The sequence below is a fragment of the Heliconius melpomene genome, chromosome 14 (genome assembly GCF_056956725.1).
Source record: "Heliconius melpomene rosina isolate 202511_hmr_F chromosome 14, ASM5695672v1, whole genome shotgun sequence".
Taxonomy (NCBI): Eukaryota; Metazoa; Arthropoda; class Insecta; order Lepidoptera; family Nymphalidae; genus Heliconius; species Heliconius melpomene.
Genome location: NC_140402.1, coordinates 7,861,804 through 7,885,554, shown reverse-complemented (window position 1 = coordinate 7,885,554; position 23,751 = coordinate 7,861,804). Strand labels below are relative to the sequence as shown.

The window sequence follows — 23,751 nt, the reverse complement described above, 5'->3', positions numbered from 1 at the left end:
ATTTTTTTTAATAAACAGCCTTAAAAGGTAACTAGATGTACTATTTTGTAACACATTGTTTAATGATGTACATACAAAATTGGTTATATGAGAAAATATTTTTTATTTCCGTATCAACCAACAAAAACCAAAAAAAATCAAATAAAAATAAAAAAAATATTGCAATTAATTATTATTTAAATCCTGGGAATGTAAGGATATAGGACAAAAACAATTAATATTATAGTACGGTTGAGTTATGGCCGTTCTGAGATTAGATTTTTCTTACTTTCGATTATTTTCATCTCGAGTGCACAATTCGTTAAAGTTTTTGAAAACCTAACTTCAAGGCGGCCACAACCCATCGACCGTACTGTATTTATATACAAAAACCTTTGATATCAAAAATAACAAAAAAAATTTAAATGACATCTGACTACGTTTTAAGTAATGATTAAAATAATGACAAAGAAAAATGGATATTTTGTAATATATTTATTGGTATAGAATATATATTTAATATGTTAGTTTCAAACTATTAACTGGATAAAAGGAACTCGCGGACGGCAAACCATGCATTATTATTATATAAAAACTTAAAACCTACTTTATATAATTAAATTTGCCATTTTGTTCCATTATAATATATTAATCATTCAATGATATATGCGTGATAAATAATAAAACCATACATTTTTTAAATAATAAGACCGAGGAAATGAAAATAATTTAATCCATAGGAATCGAACCCACAATCGTAGTCAGAAAAAATTTTGATTTGTGTAAATTTTAACCTGTAAATTAATAAATTAAAAAGTTATTATATTTGCAAATCGCTTATAAATTATTTATTAATAATACTTAGAAGTAATTATTCATTTCACGTTTCTCTTAAAATTAGAAAACAAAAATAGTAAAACTTTATTTTTTTTATTTCATTATACCATTTTAATTAAAAATGTAAAGGGTTCATTAATTTTTTTTTTGAGAATACAAATAGACTAATTAGATTTTGCAAATTCATACAATTATTATTAGACTAGCGACCCGCTCGCGACTTCGCCCGCTTGAACTACACATTTCTTTTAACAATCATTGTTTTGGGTTCTATAACATTGATAAATGGCCCAAATAATAGATTTACTCATATATTCCCATGTACAGATAGCGATCAATTACAATTTTATTATAAGTATTAGTAAGAACTATACATATATTTTAAAAAAATTGCTTTATATATATTTTTAATGGTTTTTGATCGACATTTACATAATATATTAAACACGAAAATCAGTTTAAATTTCTTAGAAACATTAAATAAAATTGATTTTGATAAATATTATTATAGAAGGACCGATCATTTTAATTTTCTAAAATCAATTATTAAAATTGATTTACTACTATTGAGAAAAATTTAATACAATAACTAGTTAGTATATTTCTTTGTTTATTTTGGTTTTGAATTACCATGCATAAGATAGCAATAGGTTCAAAATTTCAAATGTAATCTTAAATATCGTTTTAAATTGAACAAAAACATCTGAGTATGAATAAAAGCAAACCCTCACTAAAATAAATATTCTTCGTTCACAAAAAAAACCGATAAATTGTTGAACTTGTACCAAAAAAAAACTAAAAAAAAACAACTTCCAACTACAGATAAAAAACAAAATGAAATCTATACTTTCCTATAGTTTCTACACAAAATAAAAAAAAACTGTACTTATATTATTTGGTGAAAAAATCAAATATTTAATTAACTTTAACCTTTCCGGTGACTATTTTGGCATATTCTTCGTAAAATCTCGGGAACAATTGTATGGCGAAGTATACTATGGTTAAGTAGGCGACGATCGCTAAAGTAAGTATGAGATCGAATACCGCTGGTTTCACACTGCAAATGAAAACAAAAATTAATTTAAATTTATTTTTATAATTTTCAAAGTGCTGAATTCCGCTATTCAATTCGGCTTTAAATGGGGAACGAAAGTGTCTCAATAGGAACGGAGTGTCTTAACACTAGTTTCTCAGGTTCATTTCCCCGCCCTGACAAATCATAATTTAAAAAAATATGTACAGAAAGGTGTTAAATTTTTACTTTACTTACCTATAAACGTACAGAATTGCTCTTGTAGGTGAATATAATGCGTATTCGGGTTCCCTCTTGTCCACTGCATGAGAACTGACCGTCACTTCCATATATCTAGATAGGGCCCTTTCTAACGCAGCTGTAATACCTTGGATTAAAAAAAAAAGATGTATTTAAACAACAAAATAAACATAAATATGAACATAGATGTTTATAAAAAAAACACGTTAACTTTCTTGCGATTTGGTTGAATATTACTAACGATATTTAGCCCATTAGCAAAAAAACTATTATCTGTCTAGTCTTAAGCAATACCGTGAGTGTAGTGTAACTCAACGCCGCAGTTTATATAAACTGGACAAGAAATAAATAATAATTCATCTGTTATATGCGAGATACAGCGTGAAAGTAAACAAAAAAAATAAAATTACCTCCATTAGGCGACATAGTAGTAACCATTTGCGGAGCTCTCGGCTGAGATGAGAGATATCTATACCAATGTTTTATGTACGATTCATCCACACTCTATAAAAAAAATATAAATTAATTTCTACAATTATCTATACTAAAAAGGCCATTATGGTACAGGGGCACTGGCGTACGATTGTAAACGCGACGGCTGTAGGTTCAACATCAGTCAAAAACAACTCTTACTTATTTTTGACCACGAGCGCGAAGCTGTTCGAACATGCTAACTATTTAAACGACAATATGTTACAATATGTTTACAAATTATCAAAATTCATCAAAATCCACAACCTACCAGGGCATCGTCATACATCTGGTGGTCTTCATCATTCTCCTCGTCCGTCAAGTTGTATATATGAGAGGCGAGAGCCCGCGCCGTATTCTCTATGTTCTTTGTTAAAATATGGAGATGATTTTCAGCTGGGATATCCAATATTGTACTGCGTGATGGGTCTTTGTGAGTCTGGAGTAGAAAAAACAATACAAATATATATAATAACTTCACTTGTTAACACCTAAAAGTGCAGCCAAGTGTAAAGTATTAAATCTCTTACAGTGCCAAGCTAAAATTGAACTGAACTTGTGGGTTGGGTAAATTCAAATTCTTACAATTTTTTTTAATTTATTATATTTATTTTATTATTATTTTTTTTACCTTATTTTGTATGATTGTTTATAAAATTCTATGTGATATCTTTCAATACACCAAATTAGAGAATATTGTCACTTACATGTAGTTATTTATTTTCTTTATTTGAAGTAAAGGCACAGGGGTACAAGCTGACTGTAAACACAACAGGCTGTGGGTTCAATTCCGATTGAAACAAATTAAATATTTATTATTTTCATTTCATTGCTCTGCTATCGAGGCAAAGCCACATTGATTTTACACAACACACAATGCCTCCAGAATTTGGCGGAAAGTGCGAAACGGAGTGTTTAATACTAGAATCTGCCTAATTCACTACATACATCTAAAAACACATAAACCAAAGTTACCTCCAAAGAGCTAACAGTGAACGCAGTCATACGTCTAATACTAAATCTCTCGTGGTGCCAAGCTAAAAGTTCATCCGCCAAGTTGATCTTCTTATGAACTAAGGGTATTTTCAGACGAGATTTCATAGATTGAGCCGGAGAACCGGGTTTAGGTGGTTTTGATACGTGCATTGTTAGTGGTCCAGAGGAAATAGAGTCTAGGCACATTACAAATGAAATGTCCTGGAAAGAAAATATTATTATATAAGCTAAAGACATATAAATAATATTTAATATGATATGGATATTGTACAATTTAAAGGGATTATGAGACGAAAATTTTTTTTTTCAGCATTTTGCATTATTTAGACTTATTCATACAGATTATTTAAACCTAGTGCCGGACTTAAAAATATATCGTTTCAATTTTTAAGATTCCTTTTTCACGTAATACCGCGTTCGGATTTAAATGAAACTTTTCAGTTAAATAGCTCAAACATCAGAATAACAATTAAACTATAATTCATATAAATGTTTTGATATAATTTTGCTATAATGTTACAATAAGTTTAAGCGACAAAGCCAAGCTCGGCCATTAATTTATTTACTATATAATTTAGTGTAAAAAGATATTTAAAATAAATAAAATCAACTATCAATTTTCAAATCGAGTCTATAATCGATAACAAGAAAAAAATCCAACCAACCTGCAACAAAGAAGCATCAGCACCATCTAAATGTTCCTCCAACCACTTCTTAGTGGCAAAATAATTGACGGAGTGTCCCGTGGACACTAACACAAAGAGTAGTGACGCGCCACCGCGCACCGGCGCAGTTGTATAGAGACGAGAGAATATTCTAGCTAATTCTAGAAGTGCTACAGCCCCTGATGCATTCGAATCAGCTCCATTTGATAATTCCTAAAAATATGAAAGATTTTTTTGAGCATCACGATGTATCCCTTACACAGAAGAGAACCTGGGAACTTATTCTGCTGAATTCTCGAAACATTGTAAGTAGAGTGGCGTAACTTAATACCGTGCTTTACCGGTGTGAGGTGAGGTTTACAACATTTCAACACTCTAAAGTTTACTAATCTAGAAATTAATATATAAATAATATTTAATAATCTTGCCCTGGATTTCGCCTACAACCATCGCGTTTACAGTTAGAATATTTTTATAAGAAATTACAATAGATTCCCCACAATGACTTTAAGGTAGTCTACTAATAATAAAAGAACAAGTTTTAGTACAATGAGACATATTGTAATGTTTTTTCATAAAAAGAAATTCATTCTTTGTTGTTTTTGTCATAATTTTAAATTAAAAAGTGTACATAGACTAGAGAGGTACTTGCGCTGGCACTGCTAACTTTAATGAAAATTATATAAAATATGCTAGAAATTGTTTCGAATGTTTTTTTTAGACAATCAACAATACAAAACAAATTTGGTAATAATGTATAGAAGGAATTGAACCTGCACTTCATAAATTCCGTATAAACGCTCTCGACAATTAACCTACGTACATATTATTCTTTTAACATTTTTTTTTATTTACACAAATCAAATCAAGGTAAAAACATCAAAAATTTCGAATAATCCACATATTTTTTTACTAATAAATTATATAAATAAGTAAAACTTACAGGAATAATACTAGATGAGTCATAATGAGCGGCAATCACTATAGTCTGTGCTGTGCCGGAACGGCCAACCAACTTGCCGTGTACGGACACCGGTTTAGATTCTACTTTTTGGGGTGTTGATGCTGATACCACTAAAAATACAGTTTTATTAGGAATAGTGTTAATAGCTTGGTTATCTACTATTCTACAAGATGAACTCTGAACTCTACAAGAAGGTACTGTCTACAAGATGTGACAGATTTCAAAATCGAATATATCTAAAATCCTGCCCAAGTTTAATAGCTATAGAATAAAAAGAAATCATGTCTAACCATTCCAGTAGTTCTGAAGATACTCAGATACTATTACTTTTTTACATTATCTTGAATTATTTTTTATTATTGCTATAATAATATAGATACATATATTTTTCTTTAATTTATTTATGCACTGTAACATTAATTCTCTTTTCTTTAGTAATAGGTCATTGTTTGACATTGTATTATTATTAGTCTTGGTAAAAGGAGTTTCGGCAGGCAGTGGCGATCATTAGAGGAGGCCTATGTCCAGCAGTGGATTTCAAAAATGGATTTGACATGGAGTGAACGAACTCCATGAAACACTTTGTCTTATCAGAACGGGCACATGAAAAGAATTCCCCACCGCCCCACAACAGCCTCTATAATACTGACAAGATACAAAAATATAATCAAATAATCTTACCAATCTGATAGCCATTCGATGAAACAGTATTAAACATGGCTTCCAAGGCAGTACCAGATTTGTCATCAGTTATGAAGCTATGCTGAAGGTCACTTATAATCCCCTCAAATTCAGAATTCCATTCGGCAAAATACACTGGGATATTGATCTCTTGTTGCATCATAGCTATTTCTAAGAGTTTAATGTGCTGAAATAAATTACTTTTTTTTATATTTTTATGAAATTTTACTGTCTTTTGATTATTTTTTGTTAACTTCAAATTGTATGCCTCATATAGCAGAGTAAACTTTGGGAAGCAGCATTGAATTATTCAAGCATTACTACATTAGCAAAGAAATGAACATAACTAAACTACACCCCCTACCATTTTGGTAGCATATAATGTTTTTTCTTATAAGATACTTTGGTGATTGTTCATTAAAAAGCTCTTTTCTTTAGATTAAATATATCTTGTCATTTCTTTTTGAGTTTAATTAGATTAAAAAGAATGAATTAAATAGTTGAAACATTACATTAAATAGTTGTAAAACAAGCTGATTATTTAGAAGTTAACTGTCTTCTATGTAATTAACCCAATTTGTAATTACGAGAGTCATATTATTTTCATAATTAAACTAAAACAAAGAAGCTACACTGAGTAAATTTTCTGATAGTTTGCCTTTTCTGTAAAGCGAAATATTCACATAACTAAAAAAATATATATATACCTCTTTTTGATCATCAGTGAGTAAAGTATCATTTTTGGGTAAAACCAGTAATAATGCACCCGCTTTGTTTCTGATTTCAACAAACTGGTCAATAGTAATGTCTTGAATGCGAGCCACAACACAGTGACGGGACATGCTCCAAGATGTGAGGGAGCGGCCTTCAAGGTTGAAACTAGCGCTGCGGCATCCTATTAATAAGAAAAATATATTTTTTGATTTACACTGTATTTCACATTTGTTAGGGTAGGCATAAGGAACTTAGTATTAACACACTCTGTTTCCCACTTAATGTCTGATTTTCGAGACATTACTTGTTCAGTATTGGAAGTCACTGATGTGCTTTGTCTATTACAAGGGCATATTAGGATTTATTTCTTACAAAAGTATTTTTTTCCAAGGGAATCTAATCAAAGGAATTTTAATTGATCAATTCGGAAAATATTACAAATATATCGATAAATATTTTATTCGATTTAAGAATAAGTGTTAAATAGGATTTAACCAATGTTTATAGTTGTCTAAACTACCTTGATATTATAAATTAATTAACCTAGAAGACAAGATCAAAGATAAAATTATCACAACTCAAACAATCTCAACATTTGATGAGATTTAATAAACTAGAACTCGTAGATAAGATATAATTTTGAATCCAGTTAAAATATAACCTAAAACAAAAATCGATTTTTAATATTATCAATGAGAAATATATCCATTTAACTAACTTACCGTGGGGAACTGTGTGGAGGTCGAATTGTTGCATTCTGTACACCGAAAACTCGTGAGAAGCGGCAACTGGGTTAGCAGGCGACATTATAATAAAAATAGGAAAAACAACCAGCAAATAATACGGTATATATCCTTTAAATATTTCGGCGAAACCATCCGCCTGATCGAGCCACATCGTGGTAACTGTTTACGTTCACTTTTATAATGCAATTATTGGAAAAAATCAATTTATAATAATACTATCCTATTAAAGAAACCTTACGTGTGATGTCGGTCAATGACATTTCAATTGCGAGTTGCGACTTACGTGACTTGACAGTGGAGTGAGGACACAGATTAAAAAGAGTTGCTATTTACAATTTACGTTTCTATTAACGGTATAAAATATTTCATAGTTTTTTAAACTTTTAGTTCCAAGATTATTTTTTCACGTTTACTTGGGTAGTTAGAGAGATAAAATAATGTTTTACTCTATTCTGCGCTTCTTATCTAAATTCAAGGAATTGCAATTTTGTTTTGAATGGCGTAAATAATAATAAAATAAGACAATGCAAACGTTGTCTTACTAGAACAAAAAAATGAAACTAATTAAAATATATTCATTTCCCCGAGTGAAGATCGAACCTATAATCAACGCACATACATAAAACTTTTTAATATACTATGAGTATATGTGTTATCAGGTTTTTGAATTAACTGGTATTCTCTACTTTCAATAAATCAATAATCAAGTTCAATTTGGTTTTTTTTCTTTTACAATTTTAATGATATAAAAATATGTTAACAGGTTTACAGTCTAAGCTGAAGATTGGGTATTATAATGATGGTTGTGTATCGGGCTGGTTCGCCCAATACCAACACTTTATATGCTTTTAACGGAGATCTAAATGACAATCATCTTTTGTTCAAGTAGATACTTCTCAACTGACCGACAATATTGTCAATACTTATCTATACTTTCATATAGTATACTTATTATAAATAAAAAATAGATCAGATTCACGCTGTATCCCGCACACAGCAGGTTAGGCAGAGGTTAAGTTAACCTAGTGTTAAGTCACTCCGTTCCGCACTTTCTGCCGAATTCTGGAGGCGTTGCGGGTTGAATAACAGAACTCAACGCCACGCTTTGCGTCGACACCAGAGCGAAGAAATGGAATTGAAAATTTTTGTGGTTTTCTATATTACATCGCGGACTAATAGGGGGCAAAGTGAATGAAAAATATTGTAGAAACGAGAGCTTGAAATCTTCCAAGAGTATGACGCACAATTCTTAGTTATTTTCATTTCACCAAGCGGGCAAAGCCAGTGTAAGTATATGTATATGTATATTATACAGGCAAAGCTAGTGTATGTAAATACATACATATAATTAAATACACTTAATATATATTCCATTCATACAAAACCAAGATTTTAAATTTTAATAATCTCTAATGGCGTAACGAGATAATAAAAGCTATTTGCTTTTTAATTAGCGATAGAGTCATTGTGTTCGCAAACGGCAGATGCTAAAGAAGTCCTGCGTGCTCATTTCAAATTGCACAGATTGTATACATATTTAAGACAATTTAAAACCTATTTCTATGAATATAATGTCTAATTTTCTACAATGTTCCATATTATGCGAATCGCGCATGATTTCTACAAACTCGGCAGTTGGTTATTTCTATATTAGGCGAAATTAGATCTAAATTATTTGAAGATAGAGTTTAAATTTATTTTTTTATGTTCTTGCCGCACTAGGATGCGCTTCCGTGTTTGAAATAAGCTATATAATATACTATTGTATATGTATATTAAAGTCTTTATTAAAGATAATTAGAATTTTATACATCCTTATAGTGTTTAAAGATAGCGTGTAAGTAAATTTTCCTTTTTTTAAACATGCTATATAATTTACAAGAATTTGAACTCATGTTAAGGGTGCTATATAATATATAAACATAAATATATTTTTTATGTATATTTAGAAACGATAAAAGATTTCAAAAGCGAAACACATTCTGTAATATTTGCTCTGCATTTACAATTTGTGTAAAGCGTAGAGCCTCTACGGCGTAGCTCATTATCGTAGCACGCTAGTATTAATAGAAAGTAGCGCATATCGGCTCACTTATCGAATAATTTAAAAGAGTGACTTATTACTTTATATTAATAATTAATGTATATTTAAAATATATTTAGCATATATGAAGAAATAATAAAATAAGTTAAAAAATATAATTTTGAAGTAATTGAGAGATATTTCTAGAATATATTCGCGTAAAATGTAATATGTATATAAAAGATTTAGTTATTATCCTAATATATTTAGCACATTGTTTTAATAAACGCATGTACGTATAGAAGTTGTCTCTTAGACTGTTTTTAGGGCAGGTCTACCCACTAAGCTCGGAGCGACGGCGCGGCGCAGTGCGGCGCTATCGAGCGGCGTCGAGGGGGGGGCGGGCAGAGTCGACTCGATACCGATGTATCGATGTCTCGGTTGTACATTTATTATTTATATTTATATTTATTTACGTTATGTATTTTTAAATGTAATTTAGCTTAGTGATAGGTTATTAATTCATTTTCGCAAACAGATTTTAGAAAAAAGAATATTATTGTTAATTTGTAAAATATCGATACATTTAATATTTATAAGAGATAAAATTCTAATCTGCATGAATTGATAATGAATTTATAAGACATATAAACATAATAATCGATTCATTATATATTATACTTATGATAAACAGAACTTATATACTTATTTAAAAGAAAAAAATGAAACACTATATTCGATTTAAATTGCAAATCGCGCCCCGATCTCGAAATTCGTAAAAGAATAGCAATGTCGATAGCGATCGGGCCGCGTCGTCGTCAGTGTGCTCGCAGCCCCCGGGAGCGCGGGATGGGTGGCGCGCTGCTGCTCGCGCTGCTGGCGGCGGCGCGGGCCGGCGAGCCCAACGCCACCGACCTGGCCAGCCCGGACCCCGAGCTCGAAATCGAACGAACGCCCCTATTCCCTGAAGATCTCTTCACGGAGGACCAGCGGCGCTCTGGGGCGGTCATATTCCACGTGCTGGGCATGGGCTACATGTTCGTCGCCCTGGCCATAGTCTGCGACGAGTTCTTCGTGCCAGCGCTGGACGTCATCATAGAGCGGCTGGCGATAAGAGACGATGTCGCTGGTGCCACCTTCATGGCGGCGGGAGGCTCAGCGCCCGAGCTGTTCACATCCATTATTGGCGTCTTCGTCTCTTTCGACGACGTCGGCATAGGGACGATAGTGGGCTCCGCGGTGTTCAACATCTTGTTCGTGATAGGGGCGTGCGCGCTGTTCTCGCGCACCACGCTTTCTCTGACCTGGTGGCCTCTGTTCCGCGACTGCACCTTCTACTCGATCAGCCTCCTCGTGTTGATATACTGTTTCCGTGATAACGTGATATACTGGCAGGAGGCTTTAGTACTTTTCTCGTTGTATGGAGCGTACGTGATGTTCATGAGGTGGAATCAGCCGGTGGAGAGGGCATTGAAGAAGCTGATATACAAAAACAAGGTGACCAGAGTTAGGAGTACAGACCAGCTGATGCCAACGGTAAGCTCGCCCGCACAGACCTTGCATGCACACTGACGTGGATTTGGTTTACATACTCAAACAATTAAACTTACATTCGATACTATTAACAGATCTAACAAAAAACATTGGCATCTTTAATTCTATAATACATCCCAAATCCATGTCCTAGGAATCCTAGATAGATAGATAGATACTGTGTTGTTCTAGATACATTAATATAATAAAACCTCTATAATATTCATCGTATGTCGTACTAAAGTCGTAAAACTCACTTGAAACTATCATTTTTCATTACGTTACGTCGATTAGTATATATTATTCAGGCGAGACATTACCGTTAAGTTGTTCTGCGACTTAGTTGGCAATTGAAAATTACCCTAAAGAAGACTAACTTACTCTCTATTATACCGTTTATGATGAAACAAATTCAATCAAGAATTTTTCAAAGAAATTTTTGATAATAAGAAATTAATTGGGGAACGGAGCGCCTTAACGCTAGGTTCCCTTACCCTACTATATGAATGAGGGCACAGCGTAAAGCTACAAAAAATAGTTCAACCAATGTCTATAACTTGTTTAAACTAACCCTAAGCTCGTTAATGGTTTAGAAAGCGTAGATTACTGTATGTTGTTTATTAAGAGGCCTGTTTGAAGCGCGTTGTTATGGCGACTACCAGCTCGCCCTGATTGCTTACGTAACCCCTATCGTGACCCCGTGCATATTTTGACTGTATTAGCCCCAGCCCCCATGTATTTTTATCATAACGTTTAGTAAAGTTCGTACGGGAACCTGAAATTGGGTTAGGTTTTATTGCTTTGCGTGTACATGTCGTCCGGTGAGGTCCTGGATGTGATCACATATGATGTATCTTATTTATGTGAAACAGCTGACATGTATTTTTTATTGGCTATAAATTAAAGCTTTTTAGTAAAATATATGATTAAATATTATTCATTATGGATACTATGGTACTCAAATGGAAAACTGAAATTGAAATTTATAACTTTAAATTATACATATTATATAAGCTAGTATTTATGCTTAAATTATGCAAAAATATATATTTAGAGTGGAGAACGGTAGTGTTTTAACACTAGATTCCCAGATTCCCTTTACCTACCCTCATATGTGCGTTATACAGAGTGCAGCTAAAATAAAAATATTTCTCAAAAATTATTTGCCAATATATAATATATCTTGTAAAATTAAAACATAACCCAATTACATCACTGACACAATTTTCAAAGTAAACTATGAAATGCTCACAAAGTGAGTTACGTAAAACGAAATACACTCAAGTGTACCAACACTACAACAAAATGAACTCTAATTATGAAAGCCTTCTACAATTAGACGAACGAAAATTCGACCATTGCCAGAATTATAAGCTTTAATTAACAAACAAACTTACAAGTCCAAACAAGCTTACTAAATGTAAATTTGAATAGTATTTTTTAATAAATATTTTACTTTTTGATGCTTATATTCATGCCGTTTGAATTTAACATTTTATATCACGTGATAATAATCTTTTTTTTTCATTCTATATAATAAAATCGGTTGAGTGTGAATGGGACTCGCCCATTAAGGTTTCGTTCTAAATTGTAGGATTATAAGTAATGTAAAAGGGAAGTACAACATATAAAAGACGACAAATTTTAACTCATTTTGTGTGAAATGAACTGCAATATAAGTTTGTAATGATTTTTTTCAATAAAATATCTTTAAAGTTTTACTTTTTGAATGCCAAAGAGTGCCAAATTTCATAAAGTCCACGGGAAGTACCCTCGGCGAATTTCATATAAAATGCAGCAAAATCGATGGATAAATGCTCGTATCTTTTTATTGCGTAGATTTAGAGGCTTGATAATTACTTTAAGGGATCCTAGACCTAATTTTTTTATATTAATTCAGTTTGATACTTCCACGCACTTTTAGGATAAATAGCCTTGACAGACGGACAGACGTTTCGTGTTTTTCCTTTTGAGGTACGAAACCCTGAAAAAAAATTAAGTAATTCCGTTTTGCACTTTCTACCTATTTAAAATATACTAAAAGCAAAACTCAACGCTGCATAATCTTAGAAATTAAATGGAATAAAACATTTTAAAATAAAATGGAATAAAATAAAAGCTATGAAATATTTATAGAATTATCACGTAATAGCATCCTTCCTGTTTCTACTCCTCGACCTAAAAAGATATACGAAGAAAAAAAAAACTTAAAATAAAGTGATAAAAATTATATTCTTGATAACATTGTGATAACCTCGTGATGGGCAAAATAATTTTACTGTCAAAGATAAAGCTATCTGAATAAACAATATGAAATGCACAATAATGCAAACTTAGTGTCAAAATATTCCATTCTACGCTGCCGGCCCGAAATCGAGAAAGATCTTAGCACTAGTTGTCTTGTTAAAGCGGAGAAATAAAAATACTTAATCCTCCCGAGTGAAAATTGAACTTGCAACCGTCGCGTCGTGCAAACGACAAAAATTTCATACAAAATATGATTACTATTTAATTAGAGGAAATAACATTATAATAAACTTAATTAATGTACAAAAATGCTATAATTTTGTAACAGAATAAGTTTTTCAATCAAGAGACACTCGTAGTTCATTAATTAGGAAACTTATCTGTGTCATTGGCGACAGTGCCTCAGTTCCTAAAGTTTTATTTTTTTTCTTTTTTTTACGCTAAGGTCTTTACATACCTGTTTCGCCTCGGTCACATTCGGCAGCTTCTTCATATATGCACTCCGGGAGTCCTCATGCTTTTTACGGGTCCTTCCATCAATATCGAAGGCCAATCGTGGCACAGGGGCAGAAGTTGTGATATGGGCAAAAGTTTCGGAACTCACACGATCTTCTTTGCCTACTATTCTATTTATGGGATAAAGAAAGTCCGGATTAATTTAGAGCATATGAAGCAAGAGTGAGTGGTAAGAGAGTGAGGGAGGAGACCTCGGTTGACCTTCGAGCGCTTATCGATGATACTGGAGAAAGGATTCTTAATGTATCAAAGAGAACCCACTCTCTATGGCTAACCCACTAAGGATAGGAAGCCAAAAAAAACAGATTTTAAGCATATTTGTAATGAAAACGCAACAGACAAATTAATTAATGATTGTGTTAATTGTTTTAATGAGGAAATGTGAGTTATGTAATTTATGTGAACTACATTTTAAATTGCTATAATTAGCGCTATAAATAGTTAGTTATTATACAAAAACAAATGTGTGGGAAGAGTTCAAATAAAATTTTAGTTATATACAAATAAAATATACCTAAAATGTAGTGATGATTAACTTAAAAGCTTAAAGTCCATCCGCGAAGGAACCGTCGCGTCGTGGAGCATTGACAGATCAGGACAGATCGTGATGATCGTGGGGTTGATGCCAACTTGGGGAACTGGTTATTTCAATTATTTTCATGCCATCGCTTAAATCTCAGTGTTGGTTTCAACAATGAAACACGGAAAGTCTCAAAAATTAGGTGGAAATTAAGAATTCACACTGTAGTGCCGATCACGTCCAATTAAGGGGGGAACGGACCATTTTAATAGTAGGTTATCACAACCCGCTATGTAATATACAGTTAAGCTCACACAAAATTAATTGAAGTTGAAATTTATAAAAAAAATCAATTAAAAAGCTCGATCATTTCCAATATAAATTAATATAACGTTCATACTAGTAGGTATATGGCTTTAGGAGATATCATTTATCTTGAAAGGAAACGCCGCATTGCATCTTGGCTGCGTCTCCTAAATTGTTCCAGTGTGTGTGTAACACACATACATACATACATACTTACATGCACGTATAGGATATCCTCAACGTTGCGCCAAGAATTTATTTACAGTAAATTCTACGGGTATGTCCTTGTAAATGTAGTGCTGGGTTTTAGTCTACCAGTTTATTATTATTACTTTCTAGCTTAAGATATTATTTTTTTTGTAAGTTCACGGTATATCCCAAATAATATGACAGGGTAAGCAAAGGGAACCTGAGACACTCCGCTCTCCATTTGTTTTCAATTTTGGAGACATTGTGTGCTAGTTTTACTTAATTTTGTTACTAAAGCGAGGAAATGAAAATATTTCTCTCAAGTAGCACTCGAACCCACAATCGTTGCGTTTACAGTAACACACTGCGTTGCTACATATATTGGAACTTCTATTAAAAATACACTTAAAAGTATCTTACATAGGCAAAGAGGGCTGATGCCGGTCTTCGATTGATCAAACCAGCAGGAAGAAGAGGGAACCTAGTGTTAAGACATTTAAATAAATATTTCATTTCCTCGAGTGGAGATTGAACCCACTACCTGTCGTGCTTACAGTCACACCCTTGGGCCTCTGCTCCACGACTGGCCCATAAAGGAACGTAACGTATATTGAGAAAGATTAATATTTTTTGTCGCTTACTAATGCCAGAAAAAAAACCGGAAGCATACTAAGTAAAAAAAATCATTAGCAACCCTGACAATGCTTAATTATTACAAACAACTACCTATTACTTATAAAATACCTACGAAAAGTCAACATTCACACAAAAAGGAAAATCTAGGTTCCATTAGGGTTTTAGAACACCGCCTTAGCACTAAGTGACAAAACTATTTGTAACTGTCATATAAATAATGAATGTATTCCACAATAAGCTTTCTATGTACTATGGGCTAGTTTTTACCATAAATTATTGATGATGAATGGATATCTATCTTTTTTTATCTATCTTTGATATGGACAATTGTTATTATTAGGCCAGTCGTGGCGTAAATTTTTAATTAAATATATATTTTTATTTCTTCGCTCTGGTGTCGAGACAAATTGCGGCGTTAAGTTCCGCAACTTAACACGCTTTGCCTTCAGATTTCGGCGGAAAATGGGTAATGGAGTGTCTTAACACTAGGTTCCCTCTTCCTACCATGCTGTATACGGGATACAGAGTGAAGGCGATTTTTTATTTAATCTATTTTTTTATTATATTTTGAGTTTTATTACAGCTAAAACTTAAATGTTATTACGCTTTTGCTCCTACACTATTGCAAAGTCAGATAATTTTAAATGTTTCATTTCTTCAAGTGGAAATCGAATCCACAATCTATAACACGCTTGTAGCACTGAGCTACGACTGGCCAAAAAGAAATTGTTATTTAAATTTTTACTATGAATATAGTATAAACTGCAATTCCGTTTCATTTCCTCCAACTAAGTTGGCATTAGGAAAGGGTAAAAGTATATTAGATTGTACTCTACTAGAGGGTACGAGCAACCCCTTGCAACTCTGTACATAAAATTTAAGAATTCCACGCGACCAATAACTCTGAACATATGTAATCCATAAAGTACCCTCGAAGATTATGTAATTTTGTATAGATTTTTTTATGATTAGACAGATTTCTACAAAAGAGCATATTTTACTAATTCTGCGAGAACATGTTTTGACATGTTATATCCTGTGTATTATTTATACCTGAGGGTTATGTGTTCGATTTCCATCGAAACTCAAATTGTTTTAATTTTTTACAATTTCCAATATCGAAAAAAAGGCACAGAGATATGATAACAATTGACTTATGGACAGTTTATATATAGTGGGTTATTGTTAGTGGGAATATCTTCAACAGAAACCGAGCAAATCAACTTTGAAATTAAGGGTTGGAACCCTTATTACCCTTCTTATAAAGGTTAAGGGCAAAATAATTTGTGTAATACTATTTTGTATAAAAAGCAATACAATCATGGAAGCAAAGATGTATTAGAAGCCAGTGCAGTTTTAATATGCTTATCCTGCTAGACGTTTCACAAAAAAGTCTCAAAAGTGGGAATCTCGCAGTATGATACCTTAAAAAAACTAAAAGAAAATTGAATTTTCTCGCTCTGGTATCAAGGCAAAGCGCGGTGTTAAATTCCGCCAATCATCACTCAATGCTTCCTGAATTCAGCGGAAAATAGGGAACGGAGTATCTTAACATTAGGTTCCCTCTACCAACCCTGCTGTGTTCGAGATATAGGTTAAATCTAAAAATAATACATAAAACTACTAACTACGGAACCATTTCAATAAAAATGCACTTCGCACTTGGTCTTAAAAGCCGTCATCGTTATGGAATTTCAAAGTAATTTTCAACACGAAGCTTTGCTAGCGACATTTATGTATATTCTAACACTAAATATGGCTATGAGTGTATAATACGATAAAGGAGACTTATTTAACTACCTATTTATACTGTGTTGCAAATTCTATACCCTATGGCACAGTGGTACAAACGTGTCATTGTAAACGTGATGGGTTTAAGTTCAATTTCCACTCGAGGTAGTGAATAATTGAATATTTTTCTCCTTTTGTCTTCAATCTTTCTTCGACTTCGACTTCGACTTCGAGGCATTGCTCTCGCAATGCCTCGAATCGGCAGAAAGTGGCGAATGGAAGTGTATTTATTGGAACAATAGGTTCCCAGGTTCTTTCTGCCTATCCTGCTATGTGCGGGATACAGTGCAAAGCTAAAAAAAGAAAGGAATGAATAAACGAAATAAGGCGTAGAGTTTCCCAATAAAAATGACTCTTAGTGGCAAGATAGTAAAGAACGGAATAATTTGTCACTACAATGTCATACTACCCGAATAAGCTCTAGAAAATGTGAAAATATAAACTAGTAAATCCCTTGAAGATTAATAAAAGGCACACAACGTAAGTACATACTCTCATGTTTGCGCAGCCCGTAATCTCGTTCTAAGAGATTTAAAAAGTCCGAGAGATAAAGCTGAGTGAACAAACGACCCAAATAAGTTGTTATAAAATACATTTTTTTATTTTTAAATTATTCAATAAAATATTATTAAAATTTTAATTAATTAATATATTAAATATTAGAGTTGTGTTCCTCCTGTTTTAACACTGCCTATTGCCATAAATCAGCGTGATACAAAAAAAAAATAGATAATTCATTTTATGCGGGAAAGAGCGTGAAATTATAAACATTTACACTAAAACAATAACACTATATAACTACCAATTATACAGTAAGCGATCCAACAAGCGTGTGGGACCCAATCAGCTGTGAAACGATGCTATCGGATTTACATTACCTACTATGTATATATAATGGCGATTAGTTTAGCAATGCAATGTATATGTATGCAATACTTGTATAGTACAATGTAATAGCTTCACGCTTTATATCGCACATAGTGGGGTAGGCAGAGGGAACCTGGGAACCTAGTGCTAAGACCGTCTGTTCTCATTATGACTTTCCTGTTCTCCATTTTTTACCGAATTTCGAAGGAATTTAATTGAGTGTTGAGTGGCGGAATTCAACACTGTGCTTTGCTTCGTTACCATAGCGAAGAAATGAAAATATTAAATATTTTATTTCTTCGGTATTTCTGGGAATCGAGCACACAACCATCCCTGAGGGGCAATATTTCATTTCCTCAGTATTTCTGGGAATCGAGCAACCATCCCTGGGGTGCCAGGTACATCAACTGGTTGTAGGTTCGATCCCCACTCGAGGAGGTGAAATATTTATTTCAATTTATATTTTCATTTCTTCGCTCTGGTGTAGAGGCAAAAGCGCAACGTTGAGTTCTACCACTAAACATGCAATGCCCCCAGAATTCGGCTGAAAGTGGGAAACGGAGTGTCTTAACACTAGGTTCCCTCTGCCTACCCTGTGGGTGCGGGATACAGCGTGATGCTGATTCTCATAAGTAATTATAAAAACCGAGAACATAATAATATAATTTACTATTATCACTGAACGTTAATTTTTAGAGGCCAATCCCCGATTTTTAGGAAATGAGATACTTAAGTGGTATATTAAATATTACTGAAACAAAAACATCGAACTCCCTACCAAAACGATACAATGTCAACTACACCTTTTCACCTTGGCTTACTATTCGTAATTCGTACCAAAAGCTTTATATAGAGTTTTCAAGCGCACTAGAGTCTGTAGAACAAGTTTTTTAGAGAAATAGGCCACCACATTACCCACTAAAACAGTGCCCTTAGCCGTGTCGTTAGTGGTTTTTCAAATGTTTTTTGTTATTTATACTAAAGTTGAATACCTTTTAGGTAAATGTCGGTTTAATTAGTGTTGCAGTAAACGTGTTGCTTTCATGCACTTTCAAAAACAGAGATATAATTTTTTTTACGTCACACATCAGGGAAGGCAGAGGGAACCTAGTGTTAAGACACTCCGTTCCCTATTTTCCACCGAATTCTGGTATTTTTGAATTCTGAATATTTTTGATATTTAGCGTGACGTTAGATCCCTTCCAGATTCCCTCTGTCCTGCTTTATGCGGGATAAAAGATCTACCTATCACAAATCTCAAACACCCATATTAGTTACTAACATAGTTTACTGAACTTATCTTGCAAATTATCAGCCAAAACCAACCAGGCACGCTCGACCCCCATTAAAATGTGTCCGAACAGAGAACTTGCATAAATTCAACATTCGCCATTTGGACCATGTTATTGAAACTGCAATTTGGCGTCGATCCAGATAGAAAAACATAAGGGTTGTAATCAGTTTTGTATTATTATGTGATATTCATTAGAGCTAGTAAACACTACTAAAGTGGTGCTTTAGTAAATGATAATTATTTTTGGATTTTTTTGGTGTTCTGTTGTGTTTTGCACATAGCAGTGTGGAGGAAACCTGGAAACCTAGTGTTAAAATTTTTTGCTCCTTATGAAGATTCTTCCGTTCCTCACTTTCTGCTGTATATTGAGTGGAAGAACTAAACGTCGCGCTTTGACTTGTTACCAGAGTTAGGAAATAATATTATTAAATATGAAATGAACCTGACGCTATACTTATATAGAAAAAGTAGTTATAAAAATAACCCAACTAGCAATTTGAACCAACAGAAATCACTTTTAGACAAATTATTTTGAATAACTAGTTACAGTATTTTCCATAAATAAGCTTAATTTTCCATAAAATCTCTCCAATTTTCCAATTAGTCAATTTTAAGGCAATAACTATCACTACATATTATGTAAATTTTGACTCTCAATTATGTTTAAACATTATTAAGGCTTCACAAAAAAAAGGAAAAATATTATTATTTCGAAATTAGATATTTTCTGCATATGTATAGGCTTAGCCAAATACTATATATAGAATGTAGCTGGATACAAAAAACTTTGATGGAAAGCTCGAGTAAATGACATCTAGTACTTTTGAGCTTCACCGGAAGTCGTGAAGGAAGCTTTTCGATAACAAGGACTTATTGGGGTTGCTGAAATGACTGATATACGAATCTGATTCCTAATCCGAGAGTATATTATAAGTAAATCTGTACTGTAATATTATAAAAGCTCAAATGTTTATTAGGTTGAATGAAGTAATCTCAGGTACCAATAGGGTAAATTGAAAAGCAACTGAATATATGCAACTTTTAGTCATTTCCATTCAACCACGCGTGTTCAATTAAATGTTTTTAAGAGTCCAAATTTCAATTTTTTTTTTAAACCGGCACAGTAAAAAATTTTACATACAAATTTTTAACCTCTATTTCGTCCCTTTATTTTTCCAAATCCCTTCTTAGTGGGTGTCCAGATTACGAAAATAAACATCTGTACAAATTTTACGTTTCTACGCACAGCGGTTACGGCTTTGCGTGCGTCTTACCACTGTCAGTGGGAACCACCAATTACCATTTTTGTATTTAACAAAAATGAACCTTAGATTCTAAATTTTAAAAACAGAGTGGCTTGGCTCTAAGTTTTCCTTGTTTACCCCGGTATGTAAAAGCGCTATATATATAAAAAAAAGAAAAAACTATAAACAACCACCAGTGTTTTCAAACGATACGGTTATAAAAGAACGAAAACAAAAGCGAAATCCACGAACGCATACAATAATTTTTGTCACAGGGTTCATTCAGTCTATTTTTTTGTAACGAAAATATACGGCAAAAAGAATTTGGACAATTTAAAACTGGTCTTTATCCAAACTTTAGTGCTAGTAAACGTTTATATCTGATAACTGCTACAGTGAAATATATGAACATAGGGAAAAGTATGAATATTTAATATGATTTTGTTTACGCAATTTAAGCTTTTTGACAAGTATGTGGAAATGAGGAAATGTAGACGACAGAAGCTTATAGGTTCGATTCCTACTTCGAGGAAATGAAATATTTATTAATATTTCTTCGCTCTTTCAATGAGGATAAGCGAGATGTTGAGGTTCCAGTTGAAGGTGAGGAAAAAGCTGAAGAAACGGTTAAAGACATCAGCAAATTGTTAAACATCATGGAAATTGGCTCAGAATAGCTCTGGCTAGTCTCTTTCATTTTTGAGTTCGAGTAGAGTTAGAGTTTCGAGAGCTAATATCTTTCAATTTAATTTTCGAGGTATAACGTGTTGTGTGGCGGCACTCAACGCCACCCTTTTCCTTGTTACCAGTGCCAAGAATTATTAAGTATTTCATTCCCTAGAATGGGAATCGAATCTACAACCGTCGCTCACAATCACACGCTAGTTCTTCAGCACCACGACCAAGTATCAATACATAAAATAAAATTACCACCACCATTATCAAGGTATTTACGATAAAGTATAACAAAAGGAAGCCGAAAGCCTAACATATGACCGTATAAATGGTTCCACTGACGTAACGTATGTTAGGAGCGTGGTACCAAATGCGCACTCATTAATCTTTGGTGTAGGTTCGAATTTGTACAGAAGTGGTTTCTAGGGGTAGCCTTTTATTAGATTTATTTGTGCGAATTTTTTTTTTAATTTAATATGTTTCTTTATAATCGAAGGGTTGAAATGAAAGTAGTTAATTAATCTTTACTAATTGGCTTTCAATATGAAATGTTCCAAAATAGGCGAAAAGACAGAGTGTCTTTACACAAGATTCTCTCTTTCCCTGGAAAAACTACTATTTGAAGATTCGATTGTCATGGGTTCGATTCCCATTCGGAAGATTGAATTTGTACGGATTAATCTCCGGAACAACTGAACAGATATTCATGAGGCTAACATTGTAATATAGTGAGGATATTAGGCTAATTTGTATTCCGGAATTCCCCCGAGGAATTCAGGATTATCCCCAAGGGATCGTAAATTGCGCAAGAAAAACCGCGTTTGTCTTGCGCGGGTACTTACCGCATACATATCTTTTTTATATTTTTCATATGAAATTACTACAATTTTTAAATACGACAATTTTTATGAGCGAAATCAAATAAAATCCCAAACGATTTAAATTATCGTTTATTTTGTGTAAAACAAACAGTATCTTAATACTAAATTAACAAATATGGTTTTCTTAAACACACTTAAATAAACATTCAAGCGGGCGAAGCCGCACGGGTGTTAGTACAAACAATTTATCATATTTTGGACACATTAATGATTTTCTATTAAAAAATAAAATTAATAATATAATCTACATCTAATAGTTTTACTATCACACATTTTTAATATCCATTTTTATAAGAACTCTAACACTATCTTTAACATTTTAAAAGTATTATTCCAATATACTTTTTAAAAAGTCATCTTTTCGTTCAACTGTTTATAATATGTTTTCTAAAAAAATATTAACTCTAAGACTAACAAGTTATATAAATATAAACATTTCCCCAACTTGGATCGAACCCGCAACCATCGCATACAGTCAACCACTACCAACTACACTTCTATTAACAAACAAACACACAAACAACAAATCCTCTAATATATTCAAAAGCTCTTAACTAAAAGCTGTTCTGTCTTTTCTTGCTGGCTGTACTGACTTAAGCCTGTTTTTGCAGCACCAGTCCGCCGCTCAAACTTTGGTGAGTGATTGCCTTGTTCCTTATTTAATATACTATCACCTATTTTTCTTATCTTATCTTATCTTATCTTATATTTAATATTATATCTTTATACATTTTCTTGCTTTTTCCTTAAAGAACGCTTCACGATATATTTATTATTATATATACAGCATATAGAACTCACACTGTAGTATACACGAACAGATTGTTTTTTTTTTAATTATATTTTTTATGAACGTGTCGATAAAGTGAAATTTTAAGCGATTTTTTTTATATTCGTGTATTTTTGACATTTAGCGGGGTAAGTCTAAATGTCCGAACACTCCGTACTCCAACACCGCAAATTAACAAACTATATTTTTTTAGCTTCGCGTCGTATCCCGCACGTTTCAAGGTAGGGATTTGGACCTCGGAAAGCTGGTGCTAAGAATCTCCCATTCCCCATTTCCGAAATACTGGGGGAATTGCTTGTTAAGTGGCGTAACTCAACGCCACACTTCACTTCATCATCGGGTGAATTACTAATATTAACCACACTACCAACCATGACAGCGTATACCTATATTTTATATATTTAACTGATTTAAATCGAGCCATATAATAAATTATACAATAAACCATCTGTGTCCCAAACTTCCAGCATAAATAACGGTAAACGACCCGTGTTTTGGCTTTATACCAACTTTTTTACGATATGTACGAATCAAAAACTTGGAATATGACAAGAGAGATTTAAAAAAAATTAAAAAATGTGTATATTTTTGGTTAAGTTAACTTAGCAGCGAATACTAAACATACCTACTCGTACTTTGCCTCAAACTATTGAGATTCGAATTTTGAACTACGAAAATGAAACTACTAATCGAATGTATGCACATACTTATACATATTTTAACTTGTTAGTGGTTCCCCTATTTTCCCTATCCTACCTACATGCCATAATTATCTTATACAGGGTGTCCCAGGAGTCAACGATAAAACGAAAACAGGTGATAGACTAAGTCGTGACAGTTATGAGAAAAATATAAAAAAAAAATCTGTGTCATGTATTTTTCATATTATATTGATTTAAAAAAATATCGGAAA

General features: G+C 32.9%; 2 protein-coding genes across 5 annotated transcripts in view; one reads left to right on the top strand and one right to left on the bottom strand.

Annotated features, from left to right (window-relative positions):
- Window positions 1–899: 899 nt before the first annotated feature.
- Window positions 900–7,608, bottom strand: LOC146532260 (BOS complex subunit ncln). Its single transcript, XM_085197385.1, has 10 exons — window positions 7,303–7,608; window positions 6,574–6,761; window positions 5,867–6,053; window positions 5,165–5,295; window positions 4,222–4,434; window positions 3,536–3,757; window positions 2,832–2,999; window positions 2,500–2,593; window positions 2,087–2,216; window positions 900–1,873 (listed from the first exon to the last, which is right to left on the bottom strand). Exons 1-10 carry the CDS (start codon window positions 7,475–7,477, stop codon window positions 1,732–1,734), a joined length of 1,650 nt encoding a protein of 549 aa, XP_085053511.1. The 5' UTR covers window positions 7,478–7,608; the 3' UTR covers window positions 900–1,731.
- Window positions 7,609–10,166: 2,558 nt separating this feature from the next.
- The window catches only part of Nckx30C (solute carrier family 24 member Nckx30C), a 67,761-nt gene continuing 54,176 nt past the window's right edge, over window positions 10,167–23,751 (top strand). For 2 of the 4 annotated variants that reach the window (XM_085197092.1, XM_085197091.1), the window contains exons 1-2: window positions 10,167–10,885; window positions 22,660–22,683. In XM_085197092.1, the coding sequence (XP_085053218.1) occupies window positions 10,199–10,885; window positions 22,660–22,683 (711 nt within the window). In that variant the 5' untranslated portion in view covers window positions 10,167–10,198. The remainder of the gene's footprint in view (window positions 10,886–22,659; window positions 22,684–23,751) is intronic. The other 2 variants (XM_085197094.1, XM_085197093.1) reach the window with 2 other exon arrangements.